Below are 16,262 nucleotides of genomic sequence, written 5' to 3' on the forward strand. Positions count from 1 at the left end.
ACATAGGAGACGACTGAGACCCTAGCAAACAATTGACTTCTTCCTGACACCCCCGAACCTGGCACACTGTTCCTTATCATCACAGAGTATCAGAGGGTACCACACATATCCTGTCCAGATCAGGCATCAAAGTAGCACACAAGCCTACAAACACACTGCACACAGTCCTTTTTAATGCTAAAAGCAAGAAATTAGCAGCAGAGACACGGAATGCAGTTTATAGCATACCATGTGATTCATGTCCAGCTGTATACGTGGGGCAGACATCAAAAACAATTGCCACACATATACAGGAACATTGCAGTGTGGTCAGAAGAAAGGACCCACGGTCTCTGATTTGCACACATACAAGTTCGACCGGACACACATTTAAATGGGACTCAGTGCAAGAAAAATTCAAGGCTAATACTAAAAGTATTTCCCATATATCAAAATAAATCACAGAACTTTATCTTTTGAAAAATGTTAATTTGACAAATGAATAATGTTGTGCAACACAATATATGCCAAATTTTACAATAGATTAACCAAAAATTATGGCTTCTTATTGTCAGAATTGTTGAAATAACAGATGGAGCACCTAACTGTAATTAATTACAACATGCTAGGAACAGCTGTTAAAAATAGTAAATTTTATACTTATAAATAACACATATTGTTCTTAAATTTTCTGAAAGTAAGAAAATTAAGATTCAATGATAATAAATTATACAACATACATTTTAAAGGTTTTATCTAGAGCAGGGTTATGGATAATCTGGAGCTTATTCCAGCAAGGCGCAAGGTAGGGACAATCACCGGACCAGATACCAGCGCATCACAGGGTGAACAAACACATGCATCAGGCCCAATTTAGCACTCACCTAACACACATGTTTTTGGAATGTGGGAGGAAACAATAGCACCCTGAGAAAACCAATGCAGACACAGGGAGAATATGTAAACATCAGTCAGGTAGCATCCAGGAAATGAACCCCAGGCTTCTTTGCTGTGAAGCAGCAGTGTTACCTACCACCGAACCACCATGCCAGTACACCATTCATCTATCTCAGTGGTTCTCAATTTTTTTCTTGACTTAACAACTGCAGGAAATACCTGCAGATACAAAATAACATTTTTTGGGTATTTCATTAAGTACTAATCTTTCACTATGTAATACAAAAGGCAGTATATCTTTATTTGTCCCCACTCACCAGGTGTCATTTTTAGGGGTGGGGGTAATAAGGTATTACTGTACTGATAATTTGTGTGTATGTGTCATTTAATATTTTTCTTATGTACACATTTTTTCATAAATGATTTTTGATGTGTAGAATTTGAATTAAAAACTCAAATGTGCACAATTTTAAAATGTACAAAAAAATATACAGTTCAGCTCTTGAATTTCATGTGTGGCAGAAAGGGGGGATTTGATCCTGGTGCAACAATGGGGGATAGTGTGTGAGGGCTATTGGCGCTGGTAAATTTCTCTAAAGAGATAAATAAAATTACATGATTTTTGTGGGCTACTCAATTTATCTTATCTTTCCATGTGGACATACCATATGTGTCATTTGTGATTTAACCACATATTTTACTTATTAGAGTATCAAACAGTAGTTTTGTTTCAAAAACCTAAACACATTCTGTATCATCAATTAAGTATTCTGATATCACAGCCCTGTTAATTGCAAGTCTCAAAGACTATACACTTCTGTTTATACATTACATGAGATGTGGCACCCCAAGCAAGTTGCCAGACTCACATCTAGTGCAAACAGGAAAGTTACTTGCTCCCACCTATCCTGGGGCCTCATGTATAAATTGTACATATGCCCATTTCCAAGCTCACAACGAGATGTATAAAAACTAAACTTGGTGTAAAGCTATGCACATTTTCTGGAACTAGGTCTTTATTGCAGCTGTGCTGTCTCTATCGAACATACCAACCCCTAGCTCTTATCCTTCCATTTTCTTTCCCCGTATAACCAATCACTACACAATAAATGTATTTGTGATAGTAAAACTAGCTATAAACTTAGAACACTGAGTGTTCAGACATTTTAAGGAACATTGAAAAATCTTCATTAAACATGTTTAATCATTCTATCCAGGGTTGCCCCTGTCCTAGTAAACATTGTCTCCGAGGCAGGAACAATCCTTAGATGGGGCACCAGCTAATCGCAAGGTGAATACAAGCACAAAAATACACTAGTAGTGTCAAATTAGCCTTATTAAATTCTCTAACCTGCATGCCTTTGGTAGGAAACAGAAGCACATGGTGGAAACCCACCAGTAAAATATACAAACTTCAGGCAGAGGACACCCGGAATGTGAGCTCCTTACTGTGAAGCAGCAGCACTAATTTTGCGCCAACATGCTCTTACATGTTTATGTGCTTTAATACATTTCATCATGAAAATGATATCAAGTATACATCTTAGTATTCTAAAATGTTCAGACAGCTGTAATATCTTGTGCAATGTATTCTGCACACTCATGTCTGTGTATGAGAATGCCCATTTAAGAAGCATATAGCGATTAATGACTGGGTCAGGAAACACTTAGAATACAAAGCATTTAACATGCTACTTTAGTTATGATGGGGTTTGAGAAACTGTAGTAAATTAAACATCGATCTTAAGATGAAGTTTATGAAGTCCTGCTTTAATGAAAAAATGAACTACGAGATTAAAGTGGAAATTTCATGATTAAAGTTAACATTTTGACTTTAATCTCGACATAGACTTTTTTCACTGTGTCCCTATCTTTTCTTTCTTTTCTGTGGCCCTAATACGCTTCCATATGATGATATTGGATGGTGGACTGCAACTCACATTTTCATAGCTACTTTGATGTCTGACCACTTTTTTTTATTTTGGGCTATGTGCTATGTGCAACTTTCTGAATCTGAACTTTTGAGTGCCTTCACCATGCTGTTCTACTCCATCAATTTCCTTTTGTTGCTTATACCACTGCTTAAGCCACCAAATAGTATGTTTTTCCTTGCCTATTCTTCACTGAACAGGACCTCCATTTTGCATTTGCTGAAATTCATTTTTGTCCATGTGCTTTTGCCACTGTTTTTAATGAAATGCTGAATAGAAGGGGAAATTTATATTGATTTGCATATTCAAATGGGTGAAATTCTGGGAGGAGTTGGGGCGGAGCTGTAGACGAGTGCATGTGCGTTAAAATTCACATTGATTGGGATTTATAAAGGGAAAGTGTGTAGAACTTTGCTTACGCACAGTGTTTTGCATCTGAATTTTTTTGTGCATACGCACATTTCTAGTCTTGTCCATACGCCATGTTTTAGTATGAGGCCATTAGGCCATTTCATTTTCAAACCTTCCTTGGTTGAAAAAAGTGTTGCTTTGATTGATGGCTAATCCCCCAATGAATCAACAAAATTACACATCCTGTCCTTCTTTGAAAAGCTGTCAGTATAACAACAAGGCAGTAACATAACTGGAACTGTATTTGAAAGCTGTAGATTTGCAGTTTTTTAAAACACAAACTGGGACATCATAATGAGTGACATAAGTGTGATAGCTCCAAAACATCTCACCTGTTCAGCCACCCTTTTATCAATTAGAACCTCATACTTTAGAATGCTTTATGTATCTCACATTTCTAAGATGAACACATTTTTGTACAGTTATTAATCAGTTATGTTAAAGGAAGTGTTTGGTCAAACACTAATCCACCAATTCATAATGTATACCTGCGTTGTCCAATTCAAAGTTATTTTATTTAAACACATTTTGGGATAGTCCTCTCATTTGTTGAAAAATAAATTGTGTGCACTTTAAATTAATTAGCAATATGTGTAATCCCTATACAATCATATACAATTGACTGAATAAAACTAAATTGTAGCCTATTGGTGGTGGTAGTGGTGGTTCACATTAACAGATAAAGTCCTGTTACAATTAAAAAATTATACTTTTATTCAGTAACAAAAAACATAACTCTTGGCTCTCTATCAAGTCAGCTTTCATTGATGTTAGATCTCTCTCCAGCCTTTCAGATTGCTTGTGTACTTACTGACTTTAAACATCCTTTTCACCCTTTAAATACCTGTATACTGTGCCTCCCACGTACAAACCACCCTTTACTTCCCCACTAGTCCCCTGTGGGACATTCTTTGATAGGGATCAGTGTAACCATAAAATAACTATGGATTGCCAGACTACAATTCTTTTTTCTTGGCCTTGCTATTAATGAATCATTTTTAAAATTGCACCCTACCACCCAAGTATCTTTAAAATGTTCCCAGTCTGAAAAAATGGTTTACCTTTGTGATTTTGCTTTAAAGAAGAAGAGTCCAAAATTTTTTAAACATATTATTGAAAAAAATGCTCTTGCTTGTAAGGGGTTGATGAATGAAGCAGGATCTCACAATGACATGGTGAGATTTAACTGTTTACATAATTCCATGAAGTATTCTTAAGCATTGAGTATTTAATTCTTGAGTCAATGTTAAATGTCATAAACTAGTCCTTTGTTCATTGGAAAGAGCTTTCACCAGAATAAGTATTTAATTTACAGTACATGTTACAGATAATTCAACAAAGCATAACATACCACAAATACTGTTTTCTGCTGCTTTTATGATTTTCCTGTTTTCTCCCCTTTGTTTCAGACATGTCAAGATATTATATCACAGCATTTTATGAGCTACTGCCTAAGTGACAACTTCCAGAGCTATGTTGATCAGTGTGGAGTAGATTCTTGCAGCTGTGCTAACCAAGCTCAATGTCAGTGTGCATTCTATGAGGAAATAGCTCGTCAGTGCCCTCCTGAAAATCTCAGAGACCTATTGAATGCCAGATCAGTGAACTGGAGAGAAGAAGCAAATTGCAGTAAGAGACAATCTAATCATTTTGGGTGAATGATTAAATAAATAAAGCAATTTTTTATACTAAATATATTTTTTCTAATTTAATTACAAACTGTGTCAAACTGTAAATAACTTATTTTCCTGTTGTAAAGTTGTAATATTTTGCACCATGACCTATTATTTAATATGATCAAGAAATAAAGATGTAGTGCTATTGACAGTCACAATTATTGCTTGTCAGCAGAATACTGACAGTTTTAATGTTGTTGTTTTTTTTGATAAACTGACATTTGTCTTATTTCAATGATACCATCAGCACAGCCTTCCTGTTCTGGAAATATGATATTTGCAGAAGTTGGTCTTGCCATTCCCACAACCTGCTCCAACCCATTACCCTCTGAACTGACAGAAACACAAACTTGCCAGTGTCCTGACGGTAAGGGAAAAGGGGGGAGGAAAGTAAAAATGACTTTTTGCTAAAGCAGTTCCAGTCTTTGAATCGCATACCTGCTATTTTTTTAAAATTTGGAAATAAAACATTATAAAAACACAACTCATTCAAACAAATAAGAATATCATAAGCCATAAAAACAATTTTTAAAAGAATTCAGTATTCAATCAACTAACAAAGAGAACAATTCAAATAGATAGCCCTGTTTAAAATAGTTCTTTGTATATGACAAGACAGAAAGTGGAATTAAAAAGTTAACCATGGGAATGGCATGTTTACTTTAGAATTACATTATTGAATTCTGGCCAGATTTTGAAAACATTTTGAACAGATCACCTTAAAAAGACACTCTGTTGTTCCAGTTTGCGATAAAATTTAATATTGCTTTCTCACTGAGTTATTTTGGGTGGATTGAGATTTTTTTCAGTCTTGCTAAAAGTAATTTTTTGTTAAGGTTATTACAACCAGTTTTTCACAGCACAATTTTAATCAGTCTGGTATTACCAAATACTGTGGTTTAGAGTAATTTTAAATCTAAGGCTGTCTGAGAGTTTAATAAATATTTTTGTCCAAAATGGTTTAATTGTTAGGGCATTCCAAAAATGTGACCTGGCAATATAGACATTTGATAATGTTCATAAGTTGAATTTGGTCCTGGCTATTTTAAACAAGATGTATTTGATCAATAAAAATTATAAGTTTAATTGTGATATGCCAGGCACATTTTAAACTATGATGTGCTTTATGAATTGGACAATTCCATTCCTTTTCTGAAATTTTCACTGAACAATCCTTTCCCGTTCTTCCTCAAGATCAGTAAAAGGTAAATTTCAGAGTATCTCCTTAGATTTAGGTGAAAAGCATGGAAAATTAGGTAGGTTATTTTAAAAAAAAGTTTCTAATTTGCAAATGGAAGAAAAAATTGAAGCTTATTTGTTCAAAGTATGCAATTGCATTATCAATAAAGAGATCTATAAATGTTGCAAAATATGTTGTCATTCATAGATAGAATACAGCATAGGTGATTATTATGTATAAGGGAAACAGATAAGAGCTTCCCTTCCTTAAAATGTGTCTTACATTTCCATATCCAAATGTCCCATATCTTTAATAAATAGTCAACCACTGGGTTGTTGGTAAATTGACAATAATTAGTGTTAGGACAGAAAGAAGTATATAGAGAAGATTTAGGACTGAATTTTTTTCCATTGTAAATCATTTAGGAAGAGTTTCATGGATTTCTGTCAGTTTCCATTATTTTATTGTACTAATATCTACAATGTAGTAATTGAAATGAAACTTGGGGATAACATGCTGGTTTAACTGAAAAAGGGCAGTGTGCTACTGAAAACCTAGTAATAACGTTGTGGACTACCACGGGGAGCACCAGCTGCCCCAACCTGACCACAAACAGATGTCGGACACATGTGCAATCACAAGCTTTTATTTTTTTTTCTTTTCCCAGTTTGAAACGCCTTCCCCTGTTTTTCACGTGTACAGCACAATCACCAGCACAGCCAAAAGCACACTTCACTTCATTCTTTTTCCTTCTCTTTTTTCTCTTTCTTCATCTCCACTCCTCCTGGCAAGCTTCATCCTCTTCCATCAAACTCTGGCTTCCGGAGTAGTGGCTGCTGGCTCCTTTTATAAGGCACCTGGCGCTTGTTGACCCAGATCTGGCAGTACTTCCGGGTGTGGCAGAAGTGCAGTAATTAAAAGCTCAGCAACAGCTGCAACACCCCCTGGCAGTGCCCTCGGAACCCAACAGGTCTGCACCAAACTCCAGCTCCCATGGAGCCCTGCGAGAGTCTGAGGCACTGCTGCATCCCAGGGGGGCTGTCACCAAGAACTCTAGGGGAGGTAATGATCTGGATATGCTCCCCCCCAATCTTTCCAGTGTAGAGGCGTCCTGGTCGGCAAGGTCCCTGGCCATACTCCACAAAGTGTAACAAGCAAGGAAGCAAAATAAGTTGCATTTATATAGCATCTTTCACAAACGTAGCTTTACATACAGAGGGGGAGGGGGAAAAAAGTTCATTGAAGTGGAAAGTTTTGAGTTGAGATTTATAGGTGGAGAAAGAGGAGCAATCTCAGAGAGACTGAGGAAGAAAGTTCCAGAGTTGAGGGGCCATAACACTAAAGGACCTGCCTCTCAGGGTGGACAGTCTAGTGCGTGGGACAGTAAGGAGATTACTGCTCAATGACCTGAGAGAGCGACAAGAAGTGTATGGAGCCAGGAGCTGAGTGAGGTATAGAGGGGCAAGGTTATGTGAGAAGCAGAATCTTCAATTTAATTCTTGATGGAACCGGTAACCAGTGAAGTTGGGAGAGAACAGGGGAGATGTGAGCAGAACACTTTGTGTGGGTGAGGACTCTGGCTGTGGAGTTCTGAATGTACTGTACCTTCTGTATAGATTTTGCAGGGAGGCCGATGAAGAGGGAATTACAGTAATGAATATCAGACATTATGAAACAATGAACATTTTGAGCATCATTAAAGGAAAAAAATGGACAGAGAGGCAGGCAATGTTATAGAGATGATAGAATTAAATTTTGGACAGAGACCTAATGTGTAGCTCAAAGTTAAGTGATGAATCAAACAAAACAGCTAGATTTCTGACAACAGGAGCAGGTTTGACAAGTGTACCATCAATAGAAACAGAGAAGTTGGATGCCTTAGAAAGTAGGGAGTTTGGGCCTACCAGTAACACTTCAGTTTTATTGGCATTAAGTTTGAGAAAGTTATTTTCCATCCATAGCTTAAGAGCAGTGATGCAGTCAGTGAGGGTGCTGGGAGGCGAGTCTGTAGGGGAGTGTGTATTAAGATATAACTGTATATCATCTGCATAACAGTGGAAGTTAAGGCCATCTCTGTGAATAATCTGACCTAAAGAAAGGGTATAAATTAGAAAGAGTAATGGCCCAAGGACTGAACCCTGAGGGACACCACACGACACAGGTTATGTGAAGGTTTTATATCGGCTGAGTGTGACAAACTGTTGCCGATTAGAAAGATATAATGTGAACTAAGCTAGAGATACTTACAGTGGAGAGACGGGAGAGGAGGACTTCATGATTAACAGTGTCAAATGCTGCACTTAAGTCAAGAAGCAGGAGAAAATTAAGTGAACCGCAATCTGCAGACCTGAGAAGATCATTAACTACACGGAGAAGAGCTGTCTCAGTGCTGTGCTGTGTATGAAAGACTGAAAAAACTCATAGAGTGTATTGTCTAGAAGAAAAGCATGGAGTTGTGTAGCAACCACATGTTCCATCACCTTGGCCTAAAAAGGGAGATTAGAGATAGGCCTGTAACTGGAAAGAGAGGAAAGCCAAGTCAGGTTTTTTAAGGACTGGGGTAACTGCAGCAGTTTTGAGGATAGTAGAGACAGAACCTGAAATGAAACATGCATTTATCAGTGAGGCAACAGGACTACTAATTATGGATGAGCATGTCTTAAGCAGAGAAGTGAGTGTAGGATCTAGCAGACAGGAGGAGGAATTAGACTTATTAATAAGTTCAGAGATAACGAGAGAGTCTACAGGCGAGAAACAAGTGAGTCTTGATGATGGAGGTGGCAGATCAAAATGAGTGAGTGATTGAGGTGTGGAGGGGAAACTGTGATAGATTTGATCAATTTTGGGAGCGAAGAATTGTAAGAAAGCCTGACACTGTTCAGCTGTATTAGGGCATGCTAAAGGAGGGGGTTGGAGGAGTCCTAAAAAGAGTTCTAGGTCTAGACTTAGCACCATTTATGAAAGAGCAATAATAGTTGGAGTGAGCAGTGTTAAGGGCATCCTATATTCAAGTACAGTATGTGCTCAGTATAAAGCTGTGAGTGAACTATGAGGCCCATTTTCTTATAAAGCTGCTCAAGATGCCGGCTAGTGGCTTTTGTAGCTCTGAGCTCATGGGTGTACCAGGGACAGCAGCAGGTACCAGGAACCTGCCTAGTCCTTAAGGGAGCAAAGATATCTAGCAGTTGGGAAATACAGTTGTTATAAAGGGAAACCATGCTGTCAGGAGAGGAAAGATTATGCAGGCCAGAAAGAGACGAAGACAGAAGGGAGCAGCAAACAAATCGGAATTAACAGACCTAATGTTGGCTAAAAATGTTAAAAAACTAAAAATGTTAACAGTTTTAATATCCCATCAATAAGTATAATTTGCTCTCTGTATAATAACAAAAGACAAAAAATAAATAAATAATGCCAAAAGAGCAATAGCTGATCATTATTTTCTTAATGATCTGCTAAAATTATAAATGCTTCCAAATTCAATTTTTCACAGAATTTAAGATACAAGATAGCATGTCTTTTTGACAGTATTTCTTTAACTTTGGATTAAAAAAACCCCAGCAAAACATATATATATATATATATATATATATATATATATATATATATATATATATATATATATATATATATTTGAAAGAAGTAAGTAGTTTAGCTGTCAGTGTAGTAAAGACTAGGTAACTAGGTCAGGTAGTTACATCCATTAAACAGTGAATGATTTATCCCAGGTGTTCCTGCAAAACAATTCTCCATTAGACAGTGTCTATTGCATTCCTGATACTAGATGCATGTATAATCTAAGTACAGTAATGTGTTTTAGTTTTTTAGTTTCTTATTTAAGTGGTATCTTTTGTGATGGCTCCAAACCCTTTCATAGTTTTGGTCATAGGAAACATGATCACTCTCTTCTGATCACTACTACATAAAAACTTAAATATATTCTTAAAACAGACTGAATCCATGTCAGAGTCACAGGGACCTATGGCCTATGCCCAGAAGCTCTGGTTTACTGCTAATTACTGATGATTATTCTTCATTGCTTGTTACAACTGTTTGTGCCTATTATTCCTTATAGAACACAACGTCTGAATGTAAACAATACATTTTTGGATTCATTTAGTGAGTTACTTAAATTTGCCGCTGCATCCCTATATGTTTTTATGTCCAGGAACCAATTTCCAATGAGGGTACCATGGAACATTCCTATATGCTTCACTCTGTAAACCCTTCAACTATTTTCTCACTTGCTCCTAATAAATACCTAGATACTTACCATTGTCTACTTTTTTCTGGCTTGGTAACATTGGTCAATTTAGGCTCTTCTAGCTTTTCACTCTCACTGCTGCACTTTTACATACACTGGAATTATGAAAGAACTTAACCTGTTTTGAAGTATAACATAAGACATAATCTGCATTACGCAAAATATACAATTAATTATTTCATACTAAAATTTGAAAATCATACTAAAATTTTATTTATTGTTTCCAACAAGGCACAATTCTTGATGACCTTGGAGGAAATGGCAATTGTGTGGAGCAAGAGAACTGTCCATGTGAATATAATGATGGTGTTTACCAATCAGGAAAAAGCAGAGAGTCATTTTGTGAGTCATGGTGAGTTGCTCATTGAACAACAGAGAACAAAATAATTACAATGCTTCTATACTGCATACATTTTAATAATATTTGTCAAATAAACCCTGATTCCAGTACTTGTAATGGTGGAAAATGGGATTGCCAGAAGGAAAACTGCACATCTCGTTGCAAAATTGAAAGTGGCTCCTTCATCACAACATTTGATGGCAAATCCTACACTGTGAATGGAAACTGCAGATTTGTCATAGCAATGGTGAGTTGTTAAATACAAGTAAGCTTTGATTAATGTTGGTGGTTTCTTACAACTACTGGTCATCTCATATTTCTGTACCTTGGTTTTAATGAAGGGCCAGCTCCCCGACTGGACTCTTACAGCTGAACTAAGTGCCTGTAACAAGGGGAGATGTATCAATCAAGTTCAACTTTTATATAATATGGTAAGTATATTAATAAAATTAAAAACTGATAATTTTATTTTTGGGTACGATATTGGCTTTTAGAAATCGCAGCTACCAAAAATGAATAATCTAAATAACCTGTACACATAAAATATTTATTTGAATATATTTATAGTAGTTTAACCCCTGACTAAAATGGAGAGGATGGCTTAGCTTAAATACAGTATTTGTATTTGGCTGTTTAATATTGTTTTATGTATTTCATGAAACTGTTTAGCTAGTGTGCAGCATTGTAGTGCAGTAACCAACATCAGGCTTAAACAATAGTTTAATTGAAATGCCAGGGTATGTTCTCAGAATGGTTTCCAAATTGCCCCATGTTTTTATGGCTTTTCTCAAAAATGTTCCTCACGTATCTTTGAGGTTAATAGGCAATCCTAATTTTCCCCCCATGGAGTGTGATTATTGACTGAATGAAATGGTACCCTGTTCAAATGACTTCACATTGTTCCTTTTGCTGCCAGAATAGTTTCTGTTTCCTCATGGCATCAGTCAGGAAAGCAATGGGCATAGTACAGTTTAGAATGATCTGTTATTATTATTTCATTTATTTAGGTTTAGTATATCCATATTTTTCATGAATTTACTGTATCTCCACAAAGTTTCTCAATCTTATATTATTGAAGAAACTGATTTGTTTTTTGTTTTATCTGTTTCTTCTTAATCTACTTTCAAGTAAGTTTCTTACTAGACTTTCTTGCATTAATATGTTAGTGCTCAAAAGCTTTGCATTTTAGTTTTTCCTGCCATATGCAAGATGCATTAAGCAACTTTTTTGCAAAAATATATGTACTGTTTGTGCTCTACAGTACATGTCTCTTCATGTCCCCATTTCCAATCAAAACTACTTTCTTGTTTTCTTTGGTTCTCTGTCCTTCAACTGTATAAGTCCTGTTTTAATAATGGCCTCCCATGTTTAGTCACTCTAATTTCTGCCTTATCCTTACTTTTTTCTGCTTTAATCTTCTGAAATGATTGAGTCTTGAAACATCCTCATTTGTGTGCGTATATAGATTACTTATTGAAAGACGAAAGATGGGAAGAAAACCTGAAAAACATCTATTGTACTGAAAATTTTCATTATGAATTCCAATAAACCAATTGTTATTTTTCTTTTTTATAGACTGTGTACAGTATTTCTCCTAAAAATGTTTTAGCTGGATCGAATGTGGTCACTTATAACTATGGCACAGGTAAAAGAAATCTCAGTTAAAAGTAATTAATTTTAATGTTGGTTAAATTTAACTTTTATTGAATGCTTACCTATATTATGAAAAGTAGACAACTTCAAGGACCATAGGGTACTGGTTATCAATAAAGACTGTGCTGTATTAGCTGGAGCAAGTCATTCAGTCGAAAATAATATTTTGAAAACTATGAAGCCTGTTTTCATATCACCTGTTCAGGTTTATGAAGAATTTGGTGGTGCCTTTTGAAACAGATGGGATTTTTATTGCACATAAGTGTTGGTCTAACTTAAAAATGGGATTCAACAAAAGCCTGACGGGCCGAAATGATTCCACAGACAAAATATCTTCGTTTTTAAAAGTTTTAGTTAAAATTCAAAGTACAACAGTTCACACACAAAAAAAAAGAAAACTAAAATAGCAAAAAAAAAGGAAAAATTCTTGTTAAGAAAAGTTCTGTTCAAAGCTTAAATCTTGTTACATTTCAATTCGTTGCAAATCACTTCAAACATTTCTGAACCATTTCTAGACAACGGTCAGAAAACTGTTTGCGTATCCCAGGTGTCATATTTCATAAGCAGTAAAACTTGAACAGTTGAACAGAGTGTAATTTAACAACTTCAAAAGGCAAGATAGTTCTGCTGGTCACTTGTGGAAATACATCCATTAGCCATTCAGCTGATTGAGAAAACCACAATTAAAACATTTTCCAACATGTTGTAAGTGCTATGCAGGAAGGACAGGCATCCTGGACAGAATGGACATAATAGGAGGTCGATGGGAATGGAGACTTAACCTGGACGGAATGCTGTGAACATAGACACCAGGAGCAGTTCATTCCCCCACATGGCAGGTGGCAGTGTTCATCTGGGCTGAACCCAGTTAGGGCACTCAACACAGAAAGAAACCAGAACAAAAATCAAACCCAGATCCCTAAAGCTGTCCAGCAAAAAGCACTACTATATCACTGTACTGTATGCGAAACTTAAAGTAATAATGTATAAAATACAAAATTCATCTTTTTACCTATACGTTTTAAGTAGATATTAACAAACAGTATGACCTACTAAGGTGAAATTGCTTCAACAGATTATTACAATTTAAAGTTATTACAATTTAAGTAATACAAGGTCTGTATATTATATAAACAGTGTAGGAATAAATTCTGCCTTTTGGAGGAGCACACGTGGAGTTTGCATGTTCTCCCTGTGTCTGCGTGGGTTTCCTCCGGGCACTCCGGTTTCCTCCCACAGTCCAAAGACATGCAGGTTAGGTGGATTGGCGATTCTAAATTGGCCCTAGTGTGTGCTTGGTGTGTGGGTGTGTTTGTGTGTGTCCTGCGGTGGGTTGGCACCCTGCTCAGGATTGGTTCCTGCCTTGTGCCCTGTGTTGGCTGGGATTGGCTCCAGCAGACCCCCGTGACCCTGTGTTCGGATTCAGCGGGTTGGAAAATGGATGGATGGACATGCAGAAGCCATTTACTGTATATCACGTAAAGTAAAGTTCCAAGCACAAAATATTGTTTTGGTTCAACAGTAAATGTTAACACGGGTTATATTTTCTGTCATGTAACCTATAGTATTATAACAGCTTTATTAATATCTTTTGTTGTTTGCCTTTCAGATGATGTAGTTATCTTTTGGCAGTCTTCCCAGTATGTTCAAGTACTGACAGGATTTGGTATGAACCTGCAGGTTCAGGTGGATCCTGTCATGCAGCTCTATTTGACATTACCTATGGATGCAAAGGGCTCCACCAAAGGTAGGGCAACTGTGTATCTGCTCTTGCTTGTCTGTCGTCCTAAAAACACACTTATTGTATTTATGGCTAAAAATCAACTTTCAGAATATCCTTCAAGATAACATTTTATTAAGAAGCTTATCTGCAGTTTGGTAGAAGAGAAATTCAAATAATATAATCATTGATATTGTTTAATCCTATGTATAGGTCTCTGTGGCACCTTCAATGACATTGTTACAGATGAATTTATGGCGAGTAATGGTATTGTGGAACTAACAGCCAATTCCTTTGTCAAATCCTGGGCAACACAGCTGGACCAATGCTTATTTGTACCTCCAACACCGTGCATCAGATCAGACAATGGTAATAAAATAATGTAAAATAAATACATAATTTATTATTTAATTTATTTTATAAATAAAATATATACACTGTATTTTTTCAGGAAGGTATATATGTTAATCACAAGTAATACTTATCATCTACTGTAATTGTTCTAGGAACTAACACAGCAAACATGTAAGCTTTGAAAATGTTAAAAGATGAATAAATGATTACAACAGTTCAAATTTACAGTTTCTCTATTATAAATAATTTATAGGACACTGTTGTATATTTGTTTGGTTTTATTTTTAAAATTAATCAATATACTATTATTTTATTGTATTATTTGGCTGACATTTTACTCATACTGTTATGATTTAGGCTAAAAAAAGAAAGAAAAAACCCTCAATGAAGTCTGGTACAAAAAGAAATGCTATTATTCAAATTTATTTATTATTGACGTCAATAATTAGAGCAGAAACTTCTACAGAATCAACACAATTTAAACAAAAGCTCATGAGTACAGAATTCAGTCAAGTCCTAATTACTAATTTAGAAAATAAACAAAAAGATAAGCCAAAGGTTTAATGCAAAGAAACCTAACAAACCTCCTATACACAATAGTAGGTGCATAGCACACAGTATCCTATACAAGGCCTAACCATGTATACTGCCCTGAGGTCCTCATTAACAGGCAGATTCACAGAACCTGGAGCCTGTTTCCTAATTAAGAATCTCACTTTAGAACCATCAAAAAAAATTAACCAATGCATTACATATTGTTCATAAAAATTCATAAAAACATCATAAAACATAACCAATAAATAAAACAAATTAATAAAATGTAAACTAAAACATACTGATTAAAAAGAAAAAGAAAAAAACAACAAAGTGTAACAGACATGAAAAACAAAACCCAGGGGTGAGACTTAAATGAATTTTTTCACAGTGCCTTCCATGTGGCTCCAATGATCTTTTTTCTGCCATATCCCCCGTCTGCACATTCATACAGCTAGTGCCACCTTGCTATGTGAGCAGATTCAAGCTAAAATCTTTTTACAAAATTGCTGGTTGCCACATACAAATGTGAATGGATTTATGGAACAAACGAGTAGGTCTTGTAAGGTCTACTCTTGAAAATCTTTCTTTTTTTTTTACGTTACTGAATTTATTAAAAGCAAGTAACATTCCATACAAGTAAGTCAAACTGACAAAACTGAATTCAAATTGTCCCCCACCTATGAGAAAGACAGCAAGGCTAACAGCCAGAGTAAAACTTTAAGAGTAGAAAAAGAACATTTTTCTATCTGTCTTTTCGTCTGTCTCACTCACTCACTCACTCACTCACTCACTCACTCACTCACTCACTCACTCACTCACTCACTCACTCACTCACTCACTTACAATCACTCACATTCTGCACAGCTCTTCAAGGTGGCTTCCTCCTTTCTGACAGTGTCCAAGTGGCCCCACCAGAATTTACAAGCCAAAAACATCACTGCTAATATGGGTGTGGGTATGAATGAACCCTATAATGGCCTGGTATCCTGTCCAGGACTGGTTCCTGTCTTGCATCCAAGCAAGTCTATCTGTTGGAATAGTTTTTGGCCCCTTTCACTCTAAACTAGGTTAAATTGGTTTTAATATGTAATGGTGCTAAATAATTTGTAATAGTTTCCTTCAAGTAACAGATAAACAGCTATTTAAATGACCCCAATATCAATTCATTGCTAGAGCATATTAAGGACCATTTACAAACCAATTGTCTATTTGCATATTTATTTACAATATATCAACTGTATATTATGTAAAGAAGAATGAACTGTGTTCTGTTTAACTTTGAAAATATTTCTATTTGACATATGGTAAGAGTTCCATTTA

The 16,262-nt window shown here is 35.9% G+C and overlaps 1 protein-coding gene across 1 annotated transcript in view; it reads left to right on the forward strand.

Annotated features, from left to right (window-relative positions):
* Positions 1-16,262, forward strand: part of LOC127526207 (mucin-19-like) — a 62,599-nt gene that overhangs the window by 18,448 nt on the left and 27,889 nt on the right. The window contains exons 7-14 of the mRNA XM_051921023.1: positions 4,628-4,847; positions 5,142-5,261; positions 10,570-10,690; positions 10,787-10,925; positions 11,020-11,109; positions 12,254-12,323; positions 13,941-14,078; positions 14,265-14,420. Coding sequence (XP_051776983.1) covers positions 4,628-4,847; positions 5,142-5,261; positions 10,570-10,690; positions 10,787-10,925; positions 11,020-11,109; positions 12,254-12,323; positions 13,941-14,078; positions 14,265-14,420 — 1,054 coding nt within the window. The remainder of the gene's footprint in view (positions 1-4,627; positions 4,848-5,141; positions 5,262-10,569; positions 10,691-10,786; positions 10,926-11,019; positions 11,110-12,253; positions 12,324-13,940; positions 14,079-14,264; positions 14,421-16,262) is intronic.

Source organism: Erpetoichthys calabaricus, chromosome 1 (assembly GCF_900747795.2).
Source record: "Erpetoichthys calabaricus chromosome 1, fErpCal1.3, whole genome shotgun sequence".
Taxonomy (NCBI): Eukaryota; Metazoa; Chordata; class Cladistia; order Polypteriformes; family Polypteridae; genus Erpetoichthys; species Erpetoichthys calabaricus.